Source organism: Balaenoptera ricei, chromosome 1, assembly GCF_028023285.1.
Source record: "Balaenoptera ricei isolate mBalRic1 chromosome 1, mBalRic1.hap2, whole genome shotgun sequence".
Taxonomy (NCBI): Eukaryota; Metazoa; Chordata; class Mammalia; order Artiodactyla; family Balaenopteridae; genus Balaenoptera; species Balaenoptera ricei.
In genome coordinates, this window is record NC_082639.1 from 78,118,386 (window position 1) to 78,141,339 (window position 22,954).

A 22,954-nucleotide genomic window follows, 5' to 3' on the forward strand; every position below is an offset into this window, starting at 1 on the left:
TCCTGCTTATTGCTCTGTTTCTTTGCTATAGTCCCACTGGTCTTCCAGTACTTAAATAAGATGCTCCCTCCCATTCTAGAACATTTATCTAAGTTATTCTTTCTCCTTGGAAAGTTCTTTACACCTTTTTTGTCCAGTTAACATTTACTCACCAGTGAGATCTCACCATAAGTGTGAAGTACTTAGGAAAGAATTGCCTGACCTGTGTTCAAAGTACCCTGAATTCACCTTCTTTGTCATTACGTCTCTTTAACTAACTATAAGCCCCATCAAGACAAAGACCAGCTATGCCTCAATAACCATTATATTCCCAGTGACAGGAAAGAAGGACTTCTTTTCTCTTTCCAAAAAACAGCTTTTTCTGCATGTTTGGACACATGGCAAAAAATAGCCATTCTAGCCCTACAACCATAACCCTCCCACCATTGCTGGTCTAGGGCCACCAATTGACCAGCATTTCAATATTCTATTTTCAAATTCTTGGGGAGATAATCTGGTTAGCTAAACTTGGACATGTTCTATCATGGCCCACCCATAATTTGCTGAAAGATCTAGATTAAGCCAAATCAACATGGCTACAGAGACTTCTTTTCTGGTGACAGAGGTAATTCTCAGAGAAGTGAATGTGGGCTGAGCAGACACCTCTAAAAGTATCTGCTATAGTCACTACAACTTAACTCTACTGTGTTCTCAACTTTAACAATCTTGTTCTCAAAATTATCTTCATAGAGCTTACAAGGGAACATCCCTGCAAAGGGTTTCCTAAGGAAGAAAAAGGTGGTGACCAAGTAGTTCTGACTGTCTCTCTGAGTTTGCCTCTCCTTTGGGAGTCTCTTACTTTGATTACCACTGCTACTTTACTTTTATCCCTTGGGAGGAGGGAGTTACTTTTTTTTTTCTTCCCACTAACTTGCAAAAACAACAATAACAGGGGCTTCCCTGGTGGCGCAGAGGTTAAGAATCCGCCTGCCAATGCAGGGGACATGGGTTCGATCCCTGGTCCGGGAAGATCCCACATGCCGCAGAGAAACTAAGCCCGTGCGCCACAACTACTGAGCCTGTGCTCTAGAGCTCGTGAGACACAACTACTGAGCCCATGTGCCACGACTACTGAAGCCTGCGTGCCTAGAGCCCGTGCTCCGCAACGAGAAGCCACCGCAATGAGAAGCCCGCGCACCGCAACGAAGAGTAGCCCCCGCTCGCTGCAACTATACAAAGCCCACGCACAGGAACAAAGACCCAGTGCAGCCAAAAATAAAAAAAGTAATAATAATAAACAAACAAACAAAACTATTTCTACATGTTTGGTCATCTCTACTTATTAAAGACCTTTAAAATATCTATGAAAAATTTTAAAAGCTACCTGCAAAATTAGTGACACAATTCAGATATATTTTATGTCTTTAATTTCTTACATGGAAATTAGTAAAATAAAAAAAATTCCTCTTTTTCATTGTTAATATAAATTAGAACATAACTTGAGGTGAACTATATTTAGGATTCCTTAAAAACATTTGCAAGTAGGGACTGAATATAGCTCATCTGAATCAACATGATACACGTTTCCATTAAAACTTTTTCAAGTATGCTTCATTTTGATAAATATATTCCATGTCCTATTATTTGTTCTTTTCTCCCACTTACCACCCCCCCACCCCCTGAACATAGACTGTGATCTGGGTAGTTTTCAGCTTAAGCTAATTTACTGTTTAAACCATCACATTTTCCAGATTCTCAAGCAGTTTTATATTGTCTTGGCTCCCTTTTGTATTGTACTACTTTCCCCAACATAACTAATCTCAGAAATAATTCCTATAATTTAAAAAACTTTTTATGCTGGTTGCTTACATTTACGCATGATATATAAAATTAAAATTACTATTAATACTTGATTTAGCACTAGAAATATGTAAAGTTTGAAATCTTTTTCTATGGTAAAAAATTTGAGAGACTATAATGCTTTGAGTTCACTTTTTAATCTATTTTAAAGTACTTATAGCAGCATGGTTTAAGTTTAAACAAGCACAGGATTGACAATTAGGAGATTTAGATTCCAGTTTCCATCTCTGCCACTAAGGGCAATAATGTTCCCATGCTCCTAATAGTTAAGTAAATTATGGCTTATTTTCTTCTACGTATAGTAAGCGTTGGACTCAACATGTTAAGTCTCTTCTAGTTTCAAAATACCATGGTACTAAAAGGTGAACATCTTTCTCTTATATCTAAATTTATTTTTAAAAAGAATGCTCATTCACTATATTTCTAACTCCTTACATAGGTACTTTTAAATTACATCATTATTAAGCACCTACTATGTGTGTCAGCTATCTCAAATCCATTCTGGAGTAAGGCAAAAGAAAAATAAGCAAAATATATCTGCATGCATTTAATGCCACTGAATTGTATACTTAAAATTGTTAAAATGGTAAATTTTATGTAATGTATTTTTATTACACACAAAATATGTATATCTATCTATCTATCTGAATGCAGTGGTCCCCTAACGTTTTGTGACTACCATTTAAAATTGCACTACAGTTGTTTGGACACAAGTCTGTTTCTCCAAAGGACTCAATCACTCCAGGGACAAGGACTCTTTCTTAATCCTAGCTGTAGCTCCAGGGTCTAGAACACTGTCTGGCTCTTGCCAGGGAGGGCATTTTTATCCTGGTTTGTCCAAGTGTTGTTATAGCATATATTTTAATTATCATTTTCAACCAAGGCTATGTATTAAACATATAAAGTTTTTAAACTTTTGAAAGACTCACCAGAAAAATTCTCTATCACATGAACTGGAGTTCAGAAAATGTGATCACAGAACTCTAGACAAGTGTTTGTTTGTCAAACAAATGCATTAGACTTTAGAAGGTAAAAAGATAAACTTAAGTCCTAGCATCAGCCCAACAGATCTTACATGCAGCGTAAGAGGTTCATGATAGCATACTTAATTAAGCAGTATGCCAACTAAGCCATTCAAGTAGCTATCTAACTAAACTATCCCTATCACTTTCCCTAAGTAGTTTTAACAAAGCCATGGCATCTCAGCCTGAAATAATCAAAAGTTAAGCAGGTGCCTAGAATATGCATTCACTCCTCAGACAAAACAAAAGCTACGGGTTGGAGATTTTGTTGACATTCCTGAATATTATAGTGTCATTTCTTAAACCCCAACTTAAGACTACTTAGCTACATGTTACTAATAGGTTAACCGGGATGTTTACTACAACCGGGAAAGTTGGCTTTTTCCCATTCACGAGGCTAATCCCGCCCCACCGCCTTCACTTTAAATTCAATTAAAACAATTAAAGAAGCCAACTAATTAAATTCTAAACTCAGCGGAATACTGAAGCCCAAACCACAGTAGTGCAGCGCTTGGGAAAAGATATCTTTAAAAAACTGTGCATTAAGAGTTGCCAGAGGTCGAGAGCCGCTAACATTTCTTGAAAAGTACAGACCACACCCCACTTTCGCCAGCTGTGCACCTTACTGGTCGCAGAGGCGCGCAAAGGGTGGGTGCGAGCAAAAGGCAAGATTAATAGCTTGGGCTGCGGAATAATCTATCAGGTTTGAGTCCCGAAACTCTTTCGGTTGTGGAGGTTAGAAAAGGGTCCGTTTACGTTAGGCCTAAACTGTGGCAAGCAAAGAGAAAGGGACCTTGGGAAAAAAACAAAAAGGAGCGAGTAGTTTCCCGATTTCTAGCGTTCACAGCGGGGCAGTTAAACGAAGCAGGAAAGCGGGCGTGTGTTTTCTTCTTCCTCTTCCCGCTTCCCAGGAGACGCAAGCCCCGTCCGCTCCCCCCTTTTCACCCCGGCCGGGTCCAATGGCAGTCCCCGCCGCGGAGCCTGGTCGGAAGCCGCCCCGCCCCACTCCCGCCCTCGGGGTCCCCTCCGCCCCACCTCCTTCGCCCGGCGGGAGGCGGCGGCCGCGGCCGTCACGTGCCCTGGCAGCCGCCAAGTGAGGCCGCTTTTGCGACGCGGTGACAGCCAAATGGTGCGACAGGAGGAGCTGCCGCCGCGGCCGCACAGCCCCGCACCGAGAGGTTCGAGGCGGCTCCTGGCGTCGCCCTGAGGCAGCGACTGAGCAAGAGAGTCCAGCGCGGGCGGGCGGCGGCGAGGGGGAGCCCGCTACGAGTGTCCCGGCTCCCCGCCGCTCTCCAAGAACCGGGCGAAATAAGCCGCGCCTCCAGCAGGGGCTGCGCCTCCATGAATCCCTAGGTTTTCTTCTCTCTCCCCGCTCCTCACCCCCCACCCCGGATCCCGTCCCGCCTTCTCCCTTCGCCCGCCAGCAGCGGCCGCGTCCAGGTGTGGAGTCCAGAGCGGAGCGCAATGGCGTCCAACCCCGAACGGGGGGAGATTCTGCTCACGGAGCTGCAGGTAAGGGCCGCGGCCCGTGCGCGAGGCGCTGGCAGAGCAGACGGAGAGAGTCTGGCGCGGGGTAGGGGGCCGAGGGGAGCCGTGCGGCCGCCGCGCCCCTAGCCCGCTAAGTGAGGAAACTCTGGGATGTCACTCGGGAGCCGCTTCCTTCTGGAACCAGAGCCTCTGCCCCCGCCGGAGCCCTGGCCTGCCACCAATTTAATTTGACAATGCCTACCAGAGGGACCCCATCCTGCGGCCGGAGTCGGCTCTCACCCGGTCCCCGGGGCGGCCAGTTCGCCGCCCCTTCCCTGGTGTCAGAGCCGCCCGCGGACACCCCTGGCGCCCCCTACCTCCTGCGGGCCGGGCCCCGCCCCGCCTTTCCCTCGAACACCGCTCCTTAAACTCCTTTGAATGACTCCCAAGCTGTTTTCTCGTCCCTCCCCTTCCCCTCCGACTCTGCACAAAGAGCGCCCCCATAACTTCCAGCCCCCAGACAAGTTTTTTTTTTTTTTTTTTAAAGAAAAAACAAAAAACAAAAAAAAGTGTCTCACCAAATGCTGGCTTCACTTCACCAACCCTCTTTAGGTGACTAGATTTCTTTCTTTTATTTTGAGGGCTAACCCTTTTATTTCTTTTTTACCAAGTGATAGTTACATGGTCCCCTTTTCAGCTATTCCCGGCTCAGATCCGGAAGCCCAGATGCTGATGCTTTTCAGGCTTTCATTTTCCCTCCTGTTTGAATACCAAAAAAGAACTACAGAAGTTGTTTACAAACGGCAAAGCAGTCGACTAAGGGAAAATGTTGGACACCACATGCTTGCAGAAGATGTGAACAAAATAGATCCCTTAATTAAAGTCCACGTTGAGTAGCAGTATTATTCTTCCCATTTTCCAGCTAAATATTTGATGATGTAGGCACGATTTTGGTGTTTAGGTCTCTTTGATGTGCAGGGTATGTGCGCTACCTTGTTGGGTTTATTTTTCTTTACTTTGGAGTGTCCCAGAGATGTTTACATCTGGATTAAAGTTTCATGCTTGTTCTTTGACTTAAACTTATTTTGGTTTGTTTAAATATAGTCTTTTAGCTACTCGAAGATTGAGATGGGAGTTAAGAGAAAAAAAAAATAGCCTACTTACATTCGTTTTTGTGTGTTGGGCAGTTAATTTTTTTGAGAAGGCTGAATCTAGACACTCCGAAGTGTTCATTCTTGATGATTTCAAAATTCAATTGCTTCTAAATTTTTTGCTGTTTAAATGTATTTTCGATAAATTCCTATATTAGCTTGGTTTATTGTGCAGTTAGATGTAAGCTTGAAGGCATTGTTATAATACTCGATATTTCCTCCATAAAAATAGATTTCAACAAGGTATATCAATGCGCTTTTGCAAATTTGGAATCCTTTGGAAATGCAAGGCTGAATTTTGTATTATTGCACATGTTGCTATATAGTGTTTTAATTACTCTTAGTCTTTTCTAAGGAAGTCTTCCAGCATACCAATTTGCTAAATGAATGGAATTTATTGTTTTATTACTTTACGTGAGCTTATGAAATGAAGTTTGAGGCACGTCAGAAATGCTTTCCATTGCCTAGTCTTGAAATACGAAAAGCATATTTTACTTCTGACTGAAAAAAAGCCATGAAAATAACAGGAGAATTTTTCCTTGAGTGGAGTGGCTTCAGAATCATAAAGTATTTGGCATCCTTATTTGTATTTTATAGAAAGTTGACATAAAAAACTCTTATTTTGGTACTGAATGTGAAAATATATTTTCATGTATATTAAATATAACATTTAGGGACTTTTAATAAGACCATTTTTTACAATAACAAAGAAGCAAGTCAAATAAATAGGAATATTTAAATATGAGTATTTTAAAAATGGGACCAAACTAGGGGAACGTCCAATCTAAAGTTAGACTTTTAAATAAACTAAAATGTAACCCCCTCCAGAAAAAGAATAGTTTTTAATAAGTGTTACATTTTAGGTTGTCATGTATATCCAGGACATTTTTCTTGGTGTATTTGACTCCCAATTCTAATAAAAGTTATTGCATTTGGACTTTATCATGTTTATTAAAATAATTGAAAATATTATTTATATCAGCACTCAAGATGAACCATGATAAAATTTGCTTCACCAAGTATATGCATCTGTTCAAACATTTTATTATTTCATTGGGTCATGAAACTAGAATATAGTAACCAAATATTTATCAAACTTGTTTGGAGAACCAGTTTTTAAAAACCTTCTAAGTTGTTTGAATTTATTTAAATTGAAAAGTTGTTTAATGTGAGGTTCTTAATGCTTTTCTGCCATACAGATTTTAAGTAATTAAATAGTAATTTGTGTAGCAAGTTTTTAAATTGTTTAGTTGAAATTGTTACTTTGCCATATCTTTTCTCACTCTGGAAGTTACATGTTACAACTTCTTTTAATGAAATTGATACTTATTTATTTAGAAACATTGTATATCCAACATGTAAAAAATTAATTTTCGAATTGTATGGCAGAATTTGAAATACTTTACTTGAGGTGGAATTGGCTTATTAATAACTTTTGATTGTGGAAAGACAAAGAAAATCTGAAACCACAGTCTTGTTAATTATTGTAATATTTCTATATAATGTAATGTTTCTAACTCTTGTTAGTAATTTAGGAGCCATTCAACAAGGAATCATTAATAAAGTATACACAAACTTTGAAGGCTAGAGGCTTCAATGTGTAAGGAAGAATATTTGCTGTGGTAAAAATAAAAATAGGCTGTTAAAAAACATAAACTTAGTTGGCAATTTCTAATTTTTATCTCTTGTAATTAACTTGTTATGTCAAGTTCTCTTGTTTTTTATTTGAAGTGTAGTGGGAAAATGAGTGCGATACTTTCGTGAGGCCAAAGAAATTAAAGTTTATTTTCAAGGAAACTGAGTTAATGAAAACTATATAAAGAATCTCAAAATGAAAATGTTGGCTACAACAGTAATTTTGTAGAGTGCAGACCCAAATATTGAGTAGCATAGTTATAAAGTTACCATGTTGATTATCGCATATTCATCTTCGTCAAAATAGCTAATAAAGTGTTGGGAATCTTGAATTCCATTCTCAGCAGAATTTATTTAGGTAGAGGTGACTTGCTCAAGTGGAAGGTTGAGGTAGCTGGTCTTAAGTTACAGGGATTCATTTCAACAAACCTTTATTGAGTAGCTACCAAAGGTATATTGGAGGGCATAAAGATGACAGGATATGACTTTCACTTTCTAGAGGAGAGTACAAATAACCTTTCTTGATTATCTGCTGTATGTTAGACATTGTACTTGGTACCCTGTGTACCTTATGTAATCTTTAAAACAATCCAATAAAGTGAGTGTTGTTATTTCCATTTTACAGATCAGGAAACTAAGTTCAGGAATAGTTAAGTCAGTCATTCATGTGCACAATGTAAGTCTGAGTTTGAATTTGGATTTATATCTTTTCGACTACACCATTTTGTAATATGTGGACCCATAAATGTTTTGCATTCCAATATTGTAAATGTGTGAACTTTTTAAAAATTGGCCCAAAATGTAGTTAACCAGAGTTAACTTTAATATAAACTTTATACTACTTGTTAGGTTCCTCTCTAACAAGGAAAAGTGATTTCCACATTTTATTTGGTAGTCTATAATTTAACAGTGCTTTATTATTGCAAATAAGGTATAACATTCTACAAAGAATAACAGTACAATAACATTTTTGCAGGTTTTCTTCATTTAACAATTAATGTTTCTGATGAAAGTTGTCAAATGTTCACCCAAAACCTTCCAAAAGATTTCATGTTTCTCTGTAGACTGTCCATAAAATAAACTTTGCTTTAAAATTTTAAGCTATGTAACCAAGCTATGTGTTTGGCACTGAGTAGGTACACAGTACATTGATGAGAAGGCTCCATTTGTTACCTAGGATGAGAAATGTCTTGATTGTTAAAAGTTGACTATGATCATTGACTTAAGAAATTACTTAGTTTTCTTTAATTTACATTTCTAATCCCTTGTCCCAAAAATATTCCCTTAAAAAGTTCAAAAAGGATTTCTGCACTAGTTATATCTACATACAGCACCCTTTTATTTTACACATTTGATGGGAAATTAAGAGATGGCATCTAATTTTGCAGTGATACTGGAACGTAGAAGGTGTCTGCGTTGGGAGGATTAAGACTAGCATGAGTTGGGGGAATGTAGCATGAGAAAGTAGGTAGATGGGTAAGACACATTTTACAGTTTTTTTTCAAATTATCAATGTAATACAAGTGTATTCTAGAAAAATCTGGAAAATGCAGAAAAGCATCAAAGAAAATAGAAGGTGCTCATAGTTCTATCAGAGTAATTGACGAGCTTTTCCAACTTATAAGTCCCATGGCATTTGAGTCCATTTCCTCTTTTTCCTCCCTTTTGTAAAAAAATTGAGATATATTTGACATACAATGTGTGATTTTAAGGTATACAACATACTGATTTGATATTTTTCCTCCCTTCTGTATCCTATTTTACTTATTAGAATTGTAAAGAGAAATGAAGTTCATAGAGTTTTAAGATAGAAATAGCTGTAGGTTAAAAAAAAATTGCCACTAGTTCTAGATAAGTGGATCAAACTAGCTTTATTGACTTTTTTATCTCAAAATATTTTTATTTTGAGTAAGTCTTTGTGCTGAAACTGGTATTATAAAATGATGGCTCTAAAATGATCATGTTTTTCGATCATCTCTAATTAGTTAATAGAGAGATGAATATCACTTAAAATAATGTTACTTCCAGAAGCATATATGATATTTGAACAGAGTAGTTAATTTTGCATCATTTTCTAGTACTGTGTACTCTGTTGAACAGTTGTCAAATGTCTACTGTATTTCAAAAACCAATTTTACTCTAATTAGAGTATGACAGAAATCATGTAACATTTAATATGAATAACTTTTGATATGCAGCAGAGTTCAAACTTGACAACAAAGAAAGTCGAAACTAGTTAAAAGCTTTAAAAAGATACTTAAAATCTTGACTGAGAAGAACATACTAATGAAAAAGTAAACTTCTAATATCTTAGAAAAGCAGAAATAGAGAACATTTATTTTGATACATGTCTAGTTTCTCTTAATTTTATCTAATGAAATCTTATTTGAAACTAGCTCTGTTGTCACATTTAGTTTTTCACAATCTCAGAAAAATTAAATTTGTGTAACATTATATACATAAATATTGTCTGTTAAAAATGAAGAACAGGAAAGCCTGGGAGGAGTGTATTTGATGGTAAATACCTTAGATTTGAGGGTAACTGTTGGTGTCGTGTTATAGAGATGAACTGATAGACAAGAATTACATAATATATACTGTTACTAGGATTTATCTATTTTAGGAACTTGGCAATGGTTTACTTTTTCTAATTGGTTGAAGCTTTACTGCCCTGGCTTACAAACATCATAATTTATTGGAAAGTTGTTATTATAGAATTTAGAATTTATTTTAGATTATAGAAAATATACTTACCACCCAATACGTATGCTAAATATCATATATTTTACAATTAATCATATTGTTTTCCCTTTCCTATAGTTGTTTCCCTAGAGATTCTCTAAGGAGGTGCTTGTTTTGTCTGTTTCAGAATTTTCATTGAACAAATTTCATTAAATTTTCAGATTTTTTTTTTCCTTTTATTAAACCTTAGGTACACTGGTTTGGATTAATCATTATCCATCCATATATCATTGTAATAAACACCCATGGACCACCACTCACTCCCCAACTCCCCCTAAAAGCTAGGAACTTAACCTATACATGGTTTTTCTTCATTCCATCCCCCTACCTCCACATTCTTGTCATCCAAAGTAACCATCATCCTGAGTCCTGTGTTCATTCTCTTTCTTTGCATTTAGTTTTGTTGGATATACAATTCTAAAAGTTATATCTTTTATTTTAGTTGTTTTTATATAATTGTGTTCAATATAATCTCTCCAAACTTGATTTTTCACTTACTATTGCTGATTTAACCATATTATTGTATGTTGCTGTAATCACTCATTTTAATTGCTGTGTGATATTTCAATGAGTAAAATATTCAGCTCTCCCCTTATTGGTTATTTGGATATTTATCCACTGACTCTTCCTTGTTGGGCATTTATTTATTTTCTGGTTTTTGTAATTGTGAACGATGACTATGGATGTTCTGTGCATTCTTTCTTATTGCATATATGTAAGAGTTTCTATTAATTATATACCCAGATGTAGAATTGTTGCCTCACAGGGTAATGCCCAGCTTGCAGTGTGTTTGTGCCAATTTATAGTTTGTCAGCAGGTAAGAGATAAAAGATCCCTTGGTCATCTATCCTTTCTGACATTTGATATTGTCTTTTAATTTTTACAAATCAGAAGAGTGTAAAATGTGATCTCATCAAATGGTCTTGATTTGCATTTTCCTGATCATCACTGATGTAGAACATTTTTTTTTTTAATGTTTACTGGCCTTTTATGTTTCCTCTTCAGTGAAATTTCTGTTCATGAGTCTTGCCTATTTTTCTGTTTTTTAAATTGATTTGTAAGAGTTCTTTATATTCCTCATATAAATCCTTTGTGTGTATTGTGAATGTCTTATCTCAGTTTGTAACTTGTCTTTTCACTTTCTTTTGGGGGTTTGTGGGAGGGACAGTTTTAAGTGTTTTACCTTTTTGGCAAACATTGAAAATCATTTACATCATTGTGATCAGCAAGCCTGCACTTAATATCTAGTCTAGGTTTGGTATAGAAAGGGTAAAGTTATACAGTTTATGACTCATGGATTTACAAAGTATCCACAGGAACAACTATAGGAAGTTGTATAAAATATTGTATTGTTTAACGCATACTAGGCACTCAAATGTTATTTTTTTTTTTAATTTTTATTTATTTATTTATTTATGGCTGTGTTGGGTCTTCGTTTCTGTGCGAGGGCTTTCTCCAGTTGCGGCAAGTGGGGGCCACTCTTCATCGCGGTGCGCGGGCCTCTCACCATCGCGGCCTCTCTTGTTGCGGAGCACAGGCTCCAGATGCGCAGGCTCAGCAATTGTGGCTCACGGGCTTAGTCGCTCCGTGGCATGTGGGATCTTCCCAGACCAGGGCTTGAACCCGTGTCCCCTGCATTGGCAGGCAGATGCTCAACCACTGCGCCACCAGGGAAGGCCCCACTCAAATGTTATTTGACTCAAAGGGTAAATTTAGAAATAAATAGTGTAAATTATATATGTAAATAGTTCATCAGTTGCTTATTTTCCCACTCCATATCTTTTCAGTGCAAATTTATTACTATTACTAATTATTAATATTTTATTCTTTCATTTGAAGGACAATATATTCCAAGTCTAGAATTATATGAATTGGTTATTCAGTTATATGCATAGCTTGTCAATAAAGTTCTGTAGCTGATCAGATTTAATACTGGATATAAAATAGAAAATAATCTTCTCTTGCAGAATTTACTGGTATTTACACACGTGGAATCCTAAATGCAGTTCTTGCCATTGCTGTGATATCTGTTGATGAAAAAAAATTTAAATTTAATTTTTGTTAAATTTATTGATGGTATGCTTAAAAAACTTTTGACAAATTGGGCACTCTTCAAAATTCCACTAAGAAAAATATATTTGTTGAATATATAAATATGTTCATATCATATAATCAAGAAAACTTTTACTTAAGGTACATTTTTAATAAATAAGTAAATTTAGTGATTGGTCATGTAGCATTTTGATCCATTGGCAAATTAGCCTACTTCTCATTTTGCAGCTCCTGTGATTGAATATATCATCCAATATGGCAATTAACTGTTAAATTATATGTGTATCTCCCACTTTCAGGACAGGAACTAGGTCTTACTCAGTTTTATGCCCCTAGCACCTGACATATGGCTTACACTTGATATATGCTTGAATAAATAATGCTTAATAAATAAATGACTGATTTCTATGACTAATTCTGTGACCCGTTTACTACATCTGACTTGTCTGCATTTCTGAAGGTGATCATTCTTTCTCTTGTTGCCCGTGTTAGAAAGATCTGCTGGTCACTTTTATTTGACTGCTGTCTCAGCCTCTTCAGTTGATTCTTCTATTTACGTAAATTGAATTCATTCATTGCTTTGCCACTGCCCAAGTTTGGGCTCTCATTATCATTTGGATGATTATAATATCTTGATATTCCACCTCTACTTCTTCAGTCTCATTCTGTTTTTGTTTAGACTATGTGCAGCTGCTAGATTCAGAAGTTGTCTGCAGCGTTCAGTGACTCCTGACTGCTTGTGAGATACAGTCCTAATTCCTTAGCTCAGAGCTGGAAGCTGTCATTGCCGTGGCCCCAAAATACCTTTTTTTTTTTTTAATTTGTTTTTGACGCAGGTGCAAAGGCAATCCCGTGGAGGATTTTCTTTCTTTCTTTCTTTTTTCTTTTAATTTATTTATTTTTGGCTGCATTGGGTCTTCATTGCTGCTCGCGGGCTTTCTCTGGTTGCGGCGAGCAGGGGCTGCTCCTCGTTGCTTCTCATTGCAGTGGCTTCTCTTGTTGCGGAGCACGGGCTCTAGGCACACAGGCTTCAGTAGTTGTGGCATGCAGGCTCAGTGGTTGTGGCTTGTGGGCTCTAGAGCATAGGTTCAGTAGTTGTTGCGCACGAGCTTAGTTGCTCCACGGCATGTGGGATTTTCCCGGACCAGGGCTCGAACCCGTGTCCTCTGCATTGGCAGGCGATTCTTAACCACTGTGCCACCAGGGAAGCCCCCCAAAATACCTTTTAATTCTTAACTCTTTTCATGCAAACAGCCTATTTTTTAGGCACACCATGATTAGTGATTTTTCCTCACCTATATTCTGTCTGTATTTTATTGTTTTATTTTTTTCAACTGGAATGTTTCTTTAGGGCCTAGTTTAGATCTGCTTTTTAATTTTTTTTCTTATTTTCCCCTAGTCATGTATAATGTCTCCTCAAAACTTACGTAGGATATTTTCTGTCTCGTGGCTTTTACCATACATTGTATTGCACCATAGTTGTTTGCATCCTGCCTCATTTTCTCTGCTGTGTTGAATGCTTAAAATCTTTGACAAAAAGAACTATATGTCCTGTCTTCACCTTTACGCTTTTAGTCCTTAGCAGAGCAACTTGTACATAGTAGCTACTTGTTAATGTCTGTTGAATAAATAACAGGCTCATGTCTAGAAGTCCCCAGATTTTAAGTTTATTACCTAAAACTTTTTTCCTGCTTTTGTTATGGTCTTTTTGAGGGAGAAGAACGGCATTGCGTCATTTTTCTTTGGGTAGGGCCACTTGACACGTACATGATATTAAGTTTATTACCTTTAGTCGTAATAATTTAGTTCCTCATCTCAGACCGAGAATTTTCTACTGGCAGAAGAAACAAAGTCTAGATACAACTGAAGCAAGTAATAATAAAAATAGCAATTTTTTATATTATTAAAAACAAATTATAACTAATTTATATTGATGTTATTTCACTGAATCCTTAAGACAATTCTACTGAAGTTGTACTATTATCTCTGCTTTATAGGCAAGAAAGCAAAACTTTAAAGGAAATAACCTCTATGGTCACATAATTGGCATGAACCAAGATGCTCTCTGACTTGAGAGGACAAATGCCTCTTAACCCATATACTGTAGTTTCTCTTTCTTCTTTTGGCATTTTTCTCTGCTCCTCCTTTTCCCAGACTCACCCCACTCCAGTAACCACCCCCTATCTCCTGTCTGCTCAGGTTCTTACCCTAGCCTTTCACTTTGTGCAGCATCTCTTATTTTATATCATTCCTTCTCTCTCAACAATGCCAATGTTTGCTTTTTCATTAGGATTATTCTTGATGACTAGCTAGTTGATCTGAAGGACAAATCTTACCTTCAAGCTCTAGGTAGGATAGGCTTGAACCCACAATCTTATGGCCTATGGAAATCCAAAGTCTCCCCAAGATTTCTGTTTTCCTGGTGGGAAGCACTTAAATTCTCAGGGCACCCTCTGCTTCCTGGGTTTCTGTTTCTACACATGTTTATAGGCATGTAACAAGTTAATTGGTTTCAGCAAAGATACTTATATTTCACTTAGTCCTTTCCCCCATAGTATACCCAGTTTCATATACCATGGTTGGCTCCTCTCTCCTCAACTTCCTGTCTATTCTTCAATCCTTTCTTTCTTATTTGCCATCAAAACTCCAAATTCTTCTCTCCCTAAAGAAGAACAGTTCAGTTCCCTCAAATTCTTCCTCTCAAAAGGCAGAGCCAAGCTCCTCAAGTGTTCATCAGACAAGACCTTATATATTAAAGGAATCAGTCCTCCTTAGAAAACAGGTATACTTGTAAACAGCAAAACTTATTTCTTGCTGTATCAGTAAAAGTTATCTAATTTTTTGTTCTCTTGGGAGCCTTGAGGAGCGGGGAAGTGTTCTTTTATCTACTAATGAGCCTGTCAGTTAGAAGTGCCCGTGACAATAAAGATACTTGACCCTATCAATTCTTGATGCATTATCAGTTTGGTACATAAAGAAAAGGAAGCCTCGTTGAGTTTTAAAAGTATGCATTTTTTTTGAAGATACTTAAGCATGTTACAACTAGTAGGTCATGGACCAGTGCTGTTCATGATGATATTTTCACCCTAAGGACAATGTTGTATGAGTATGTATTCTGTATATGTCTATATAAAGTTGCCAGTTTATAAGTAGAGATGTGGACTGTACTCCATTCTGAGATTTTGCTGTTTCTGCTTCTCTTTATATCCTTACATTCTTGATGTCAAAATGTACTCTCTTTTAAGAAATGATTAGAATAATTGATAGTTATATTCTAACTGGCAAAATAATAAATCAGTAATCTTATATATATCTGCCAAATTTCTTTTTGGAAATTTACTGATCAGTAATTTTAAGGCCTAGTTGAAATCACCGGTCTAGTAGGTAAAGTTTTGAAATCATACAGACCTAGGTTTAAATCCCATATTTAGCACAAATTAGCTGTCTGACTTGGTGGGTTATTTAGCTCCATGAGGCAAGTTTTCTTATAAAAATGGTGATAATTTCTGGCTCAGGGCTATTGTAAGGTATTTTTAATTAAAGTATAGTTGATGTGCAATATTATGCAAGTTACAGGTGTACAATATAGTGATTTACAATTTTTAAAGGTTATACTCCATTTATAGTTATTATAAAATATTGGCTATATTCCCTATGTTGTACAGTATTTCCTTGTAGTTTATTTTATACATAATAGTTTGTACCTCTTAATCCCCTACCCCTATATTGCCCTTACCTCTTCCCCTCTCTCCACTGGTAACCACTGATTTGTTCTCTGTATCAGTGAGTCTGCTTCTTTTTTGTTATATTCACTAGTTTGTTGTATTTTTTATATTCCACATGTAAGTGATATCATACAGTGTTTGTCTTTGTCTGACTTATTTCACTTAGCATAATACCCTCCAAGTCTATCCATGTTGCTGCAAATGGCAAAATTTCATTCTTTTTTATGGCTGAGTAGTAGTCCATTGTATATATACCACAGCTTCTTTATCCATTCATCTGTGGATGGACACTTAGGTAGCTTGCATATCTTGGCAACGGTAAATAATGCTGCTGTGAACACTGGGGTGTATGCATCTTTTAGAATTAGTGTTTTTGTTTTTTTCGGATACATACCCAGGAGTGGAGTTACTGGGTCATGTGTAGTTCAATTTTTAGTTTTTTGAGAAACCTCCATACTGTTTTCTACAGTGGCTGCACCAATTTACATTCCCACCAACAGTGTATGAGGGTTCCCTTTTCTCCACATGCTCGCCAGCATTTGTTTTTTTGTTTGAAATTTATTTTATGTTGGAATATAGTTGATTAACAGTGTTGTGTTTCAGGTGTACAGCAGAGTGATTCAGTTATAAATATACATGTATCTATTCTTTTTCAAATTCTTTTCCCATTTAGGTTGCTACATAATATTGAGCAGAGTTCTCTGCACTATACAGTAGGTCCTTATTGGTTATCCATTTTAAATATAGCAGCTTGTACATGTCAATCCCAAACTCCCTAACTCTTCCTCCCCCACACCTTTCCACCCTGGTAACCATAAGTTAGTTCTCTAAGTCTGTGAGTCTGTTTCTGTTTTGTAAATAAGTTCATTTGTGTCTTTTTTTTTTTTTTTTTTAGATTCTGCATGTAAGCAGTATCATATGATATTTTTCTTTTTCTGTCTTTTGTTATTTGTGTTCTTTTTGATGATAGCCATTCTGACCGGTGTGAAGTGATATGTCATTGTGGTTTTGATTTGCATTTCCCTGATGTATTTTTTTAAATGATGTACATAAAGTTCCTGGTATATAGTAAACAGTAATCCTTCCCCTGCAGGTTCATGTTTTAGGATTACTTCATTTTTCTTTAAATATTTAAGTTTTGTGGTTGACAGTCTGGCTGAAGTTGAGCATAAGAGATCTAGAGAACTGATCATACTTCATAGGTTGTTTTCCCCTCTTTTCTTTCCTCTTTTGCTTCATAGAGGGTATAATGAGGATAGCTATCTGAAAGATGTGTGTATTTCCATGATTGTCTTAATTTAAATTATCAGTATGCTGAAGTTATGTGTGTAAGAATAATAAGAAAATGATAGTTTGATAAATGATGAACTTCTAGGATTGAGCTTTCATTTAAGAGTCTGTTATTTGTCATGCAAAAAATACACATTGTAAATATTGAGCAATAGAACAATTCAGAGATTTCATGAAGCAGTTTAAATAAGTTCAGATCCTTATTTTTTCCTTTCCTAGAGGCTTTTGGACTTTTTATAAATTTGAACTAAGGTTATGTATCTACAAATTCCAAAATGGTCCCTCACATTTCAGCACTGGAGAAACAGACTTGTGGTAATATACTTCTGAATATTAATAAATAATATCAACTCTAATAGAATATGTTTGAGCTTTGATGTGTAAGTTATAGTAAATGTCCAATTATTTGTTGTTTATTGGTTAGAATAATTGACTTTTCATTTTGTTGCTATGGAAACTTTGTCTTTGCACTCCAGCATCAGGAGAGTCCATTTTACTATAAATTTTTGTTCTGGTATATGTTTTCATTGTGTTAAAACCTCATAGAACTCTATACAAAATTCTACACTTAGTTTTGGTTTGTCCTTTTAAGGATTGGAAATCTTAAATATCAGATCTAAAGTAAAATTCTTACTTATCAAATCCCTAAAAAAAAACCACTTGACTAAATCTTAAAAAAAAAAAAAGTGGACCTTTCCTTTCCTTTTCTTTTCTTTGAAGTTAGCAAGATGGCAGATAGTCTTTATTTTACTGTACTGTAATGGTAATTATAGAAATGAAACTGGTGTTGGTTGGTTACCTCATACAAAATAAAGAGGAAGATGTTGAAAAAATATGAGTAATATTACTAATAGCAATATCACTCTATGTTTGTGAAGCATTTTTGAGTTATAAAGCACTTTTATATGTATTATTTCAGTTGATTCTTAAGATGACCCTTTTAGTTAGGCATAGGGAGGAATTATTATACCCAGTTTACAGGTGTTCATGTTTACTCAGCCAATGCCTGCTTTAACCTAAACCGTTATTTTCTGACTCCTATCCCTCATTTTAGTACTCTATACAATTCTAGTTTTATTAATTTTTAAAGTTATAATCTTTTTCTTTACTATGCTTAAAAAATGGTTAACATTTGGGCTTCCCTGGTGGCGCAGTGGTTGAGAATCTGCCTGCCAATGCAGAGGACACGGGTTCGAGCCCTGGTCTGGGAGGATCCCACATGCCGCGGAGCAATTGGGCCCGTGAGCCACAACTACTGAGCCTGCGCATCTGGAGCCTGTGCTCCGCAACAAGAGAGGCCGCGATAGTAAGAGGCCCGCGCACCGCGATGAAGAGTTGCCCCCGCTCGCCGCCACTAGAGAAAGCCCTCGCACAGAAACGAAGACCCAACACAGCCAAAAATAAATAATAAATAAATAAATAAATTTATTAAAAAAAAAAAAAAATGGTTAACATTTTTAAAGCTATTTTAAAATTGAATGTCATTTTTTTTTCAAGAGAAAAGAACAACTATAAAGGCAATATATAGTTTGCCACCTAGTTGTGAGTATTCACGGTAGTATCAAAGTCCTTTGTAGAATTTTTATAACATAAAAATACTGTAGAGGTATAGTGATTCCAGCAGTAGTAGTGTGTAACTTCTGGAGAGTTTATCATGGTTTAAAGTTTATACATAATTTAAAAATCATTTAAAGAATTTATTACTAATGAAGTTGAATGATGTTTTCTATATTTATAAATTATATATGTTAAAATAGGCCAATCATGTTACCCACAATATCGACTTGCAAGGTATTTTATGTGCATGAGACATATTAGTGCACTGAAAAATTTCTCATTTTATATCTTTTAAAGGAATAATATATATCTCTCTGATGTTAAAATTTAGTCTGCCCTAATTTCTAGTTTGTTTGTGGGGGCAAATATCTTACAGTAATAAACTACTTTAAATAAAAAAGTTTTTAAAACACCTTAGAATAAACTTCATTTTATAAGCCCTTTTCCACTTGAGCATCTAATAACTTTCCTAAAATATTTTGTTGTAACGTGTTAACACTTCTACTGATCATAGCATTTGGGCCTGAATACATTCAGATAGATTTGTGAGAAAAAGGATGATCTATTTGTTTTTGTTACCTACATTAATTTTATCCTCCTTTCTTGTGCCTAAGTAATTTCTTATTAGTGGTAGTATTCTCATCCCTACCCTAGTTTTTCCTTGCTATGCTCTTTACAATCTGAGAACTGTACTTTTATTATACCCTACCACTAAAATAGAGTTCATCTTATCTTCTGAGGAAGGTGAAAATAGCTATACAGTTAACTGAATGTATTTCTGGGTTCTGTTTTTCTTGTTGCTCAATATGTGACTCGCTCAAGGCCAGCTCTATTGCCAGTGCCTAAAACCAAACCAAACCAAACAACAAAACACTAAGTATCAATACTTCGCAATTCAGCTTTGACTTTACTGTCTAACCTTGTGCCTTCTTAAAAAAGACAATATTCTCTGTCCACCTAGATCCTGTAGAAGTAAAATGCTCAGCTCTTGGCTATAGTGGGATAATGTAATACAACTTGATTCCTAATGGGGTTACTATAACTATTTTTCAGCAAATGTGATGTTTTCTTCTGTAAAAAAAGCACTGTATTTCCTTTTTTGGTGACTTTAGATTTCTAGTTAACTCTTTTATCAGAAGTACTTATTTGGTCAGATTATGATGCTTTTAAAAAAGTTTTTTAATTGTGGTAAAATGCACATAACATTTACCATCGTAATCATTTTTAAGTGTATAGCTCAGTGGCATTAAGTACATCCACCGTGTTGTACAACTATCACCACCATCCATCTGTAGAACTCTTTTCATCTTGGAAAGCTGAAACTGTACCCATTAAACACTAACTTCTCACTACCCCCTTTCCTCAGGTCCTGGCAAAAACTCTTCTACTTTCTGTCGCTATGAATTTGACATATAAGTGAAATCATGCTGTGTATATCTTTTTTGTGACTGGCTTATTTCACTTAGCATAATGTCTTCAAGGTTCATCTTTGTTATAGCATGAATTTCTTTCCTTTTTAAGCCTGAATAATATTCCATTGTGTGTATATACCACATTTTGTTTATTCATCCACTAATGGACACTTGGGTTGCTTCCTTTGATGCTCTTCTTTTAATATATATTGTACTGAGGTATTGTACCTAGTTGTGATCGTTTGATAGGGTATAACTGTTGTTCAGTGCAGTAGCCACTAGTCATATGTAGCTATTAAAGTTTAAATTAATTGAAATTAAATAAAATTTAAAATTTAATTCTTCATTCACATTAGCCACATTTTAAGTGCCCAGTAGTCACATGTGGCTAGTGACTGCCATATGGACAGCATTGATATATAGAACATTTCGATCATCACAGAAAGTTCTCTTGAACAGTGCTGTATAATGAATGCACAGGCTTATTTTAATACCTTAAATTTAAGGAAGACAGAAAAGTCTCTTGTGGATTATGGAAATATTTTTATTTATATTTGAATAAAGAAATGTTTTAGTTTTGTTTAGAAAATAATTATGTCTGTTTAAAGACATATTTTGCAATGAGTCAAGAGGTTTGGGTTCACACTCTGACTGGAAAGTATTAAAGTACTTTGTGCTGAATGAATGTTAAATTGGTTTTCAAGTGAAGTAAACAATGTCTTAGAAGTTTAATATATTAAAAATATGTAAAGTGTATATATCTGTATATATCAGAGATTTACAGGAAAGTAGACTGAGTTTGAAATCATATTTTATATCCATTATTCTGTTAGTTAGGAGAGTATGTGTTGTGTTCGCTTTTAGGAGTGGAGTTTAATTATCTCAGGTGTAGAAGACAGCAAACGATGATTAGTAGTAATTTGTTCAGTTTCTTCATGTTGAGATCTTAAAACAACTTATTCTAGAAATTCTGTATTTTAAATTTTATTTTTTTATCAAGATATAATTGCCGTATAACATTGTAATAGTTTTAGGTATACAACATAACAATTTGATACATGTATATGTTGCTAAATGATTATCACAACAAATCTAGTTAACATCATCATCACACATAGTTACAAGTTTTTCTCTTCTTATGATGAGAACTTCCATAAGATCTCTCTTAGCTACTTTCTAATATACTATACAGTATTGTTAACTAGAAATTCTGTACTGTATTCTTAAGCATTTTTACTATCACTGAAATTAGATGAAGCTTTTTTTTTGCTGACAACCTCAAATGCCATCTTTAGAGAACTGGAGGGGCAGGTGGTGTGTGTGTGTGTGTGTGTGTGTGTGTGTGTGTGTGTCATTCCCTTTATTACTCTGTGTTGTGTGTGGTTTTTTTTTTTTTTTTAATTTTATTTATTTATTTATCTATTTATTTATGGCTGTGTTGGGTCTTCGTTTCTGTGCGAGGGCTTCCTCTACTTGCGGCAAGTGGGGGCCACTCTTCATCGCGGTGCGCGGGCCTCTCACTGTCGCGGCCTCTCCCATTGCGGAGCACAGGCTCCAGACGCGCAGGCTCAGTAGTTGTGGCACACGGGTTTAGCTGCTCCGCGGCATGTGGGATCTTCCCAGACCAGGGCTCAAACCCGTGTCCCCTGCGTTGGCAGGCAGATTCTCAACCACTGCGCCACCAGGGAAGCCCGTGTTTTTATTAATACCAGTTTGTTGACTTATCTTTTTAGATTACTTTTTAAAAATGTATCACAGGATATTTTAAAATGCATGAAACTGTTTTTGAGCCTGCTGGCTATGTTTAGAAATTATTTTAATTGCTGAATAAGTGCTTGAGCTTGAGAGCTCATTTAAATCTAGCATTTTAAAAGTAATTTTTAAAACTTTTTATTAATTCCATGAGTATATTATTTGAAAGACTGTAAGCCAAAAATAAAATTCCTCATTTCTTAGAATAATGGTTCATGTATTTCTTTTCAGAAGTAAAAGGAAATTGATCTAATCTCATTTTTAAAAATCTATCAAATGACTTTTTCCATATCAGAACTTTTAACTGTTATTGCATTAGTTTAAAAACAATTTTTAGTTAGAACTAGTATTAAGGAGCAAAAACTTAGGCTGTTGTTTGTTCTGATCTTGTAGAAAGAGAAGGGAGTGATATTGACAATAAGCAACTCTGGAAAAGATATCTTTTTAGGCTTAATTATTGGAGTTGAGCTAAGAAAGGATACCAGTTCACATTCCAGCTCTTTGTAAAACAGAAACTTTTGTTTTTCTGTTAATAACTTGGCTTTCTGCAGTTACAGATAATGAGCTGGTGTGATAATGAGAAGTGGCTGAAGCTGAGGAAAGTAGATAATTTTTAAAATCGAATGTATGTAGATACCATAAAACACCTACAAATAGCAAAAAACAAATAACAAATATTTAGTTCAGGAAAGAGTTATAAAACCAGAATTTCACAGTTCACTATTTGAACACTAACATTTTTTTATCTGGTGATACTTGCAACAAGTTTTTTCATATCTAAGCAAGGATATAATTCATTAATTCAGTCAATAGGAATGCCATTGTGTACCTACTGTTGTAATCATATTTGAGCAAATGAATTTTGGTATTATTGTGAAGTTAAAATAGACACATTCTCTTTGTTTCAGTAGTCCCCAAAGGAACGTTTTAAAAAAACTAATTTCAAAAGTTACATTATTAAGACATGTATTTGAGAGGCTCTCCCTGAAAGGTGATTAATTCTTATGATTCAGGCATTGCCAACTAGACACTGTATGAAAATTTCTTATTCAGAACCTTTCGTTTATATAAAAAGAACAGTTTACTTAAGGGCTTGCATTGTTGAAAGGATTATGTATCAAACTGGAGCCATTCAGTTTAAAGTACACTATTTATAGCTTTAGAAAACTGATCAAAATTAATTCTTATATTAGTTAATAAAAAATAATTTTTAAATGTCCATGGAATATAGAGCAGACGTCGCAACTAACATGCCTTCAGGATCTAGGCAAGTAACAAAATAGTGAAGCAGGTGAATGTAGGGAACATAC

The 22,954-nt window shown here is 35.8% G+C and overlaps 1 protein-coding gene across 3 annotated transcripts in view; it reads left to right on the forward strand.

Annotated features, from left to right (window-relative positions):
• Window positions 1–3,986: 3,986 nt before the first annotated feature.
• The window catches only part of PKN2 (protein kinase N2), a 146,060-nt gene continuing 127,092 nt past the window's right edge, over window positions 3,987–22,954 (forward strand). For 2 of the 3 annotated variants that reach the window (XM_059925786.1, XM_059925777.1), the window contains exon 1: window positions 4,234–4,373. In XM_059925786.1, the coding sequence (XP_059781769.1) occupies window positions 4,326–4,373 (48 nt within the window). In that variant the 5' untranslated portion in view covers window positions 4,234–4,325. Of the gene's footprint in view, window positions 4,374–22,954 lie in introns of all 3 variants that reach the window. The other variant, XM_059925795.1, reaches the window with a different exon arrangement.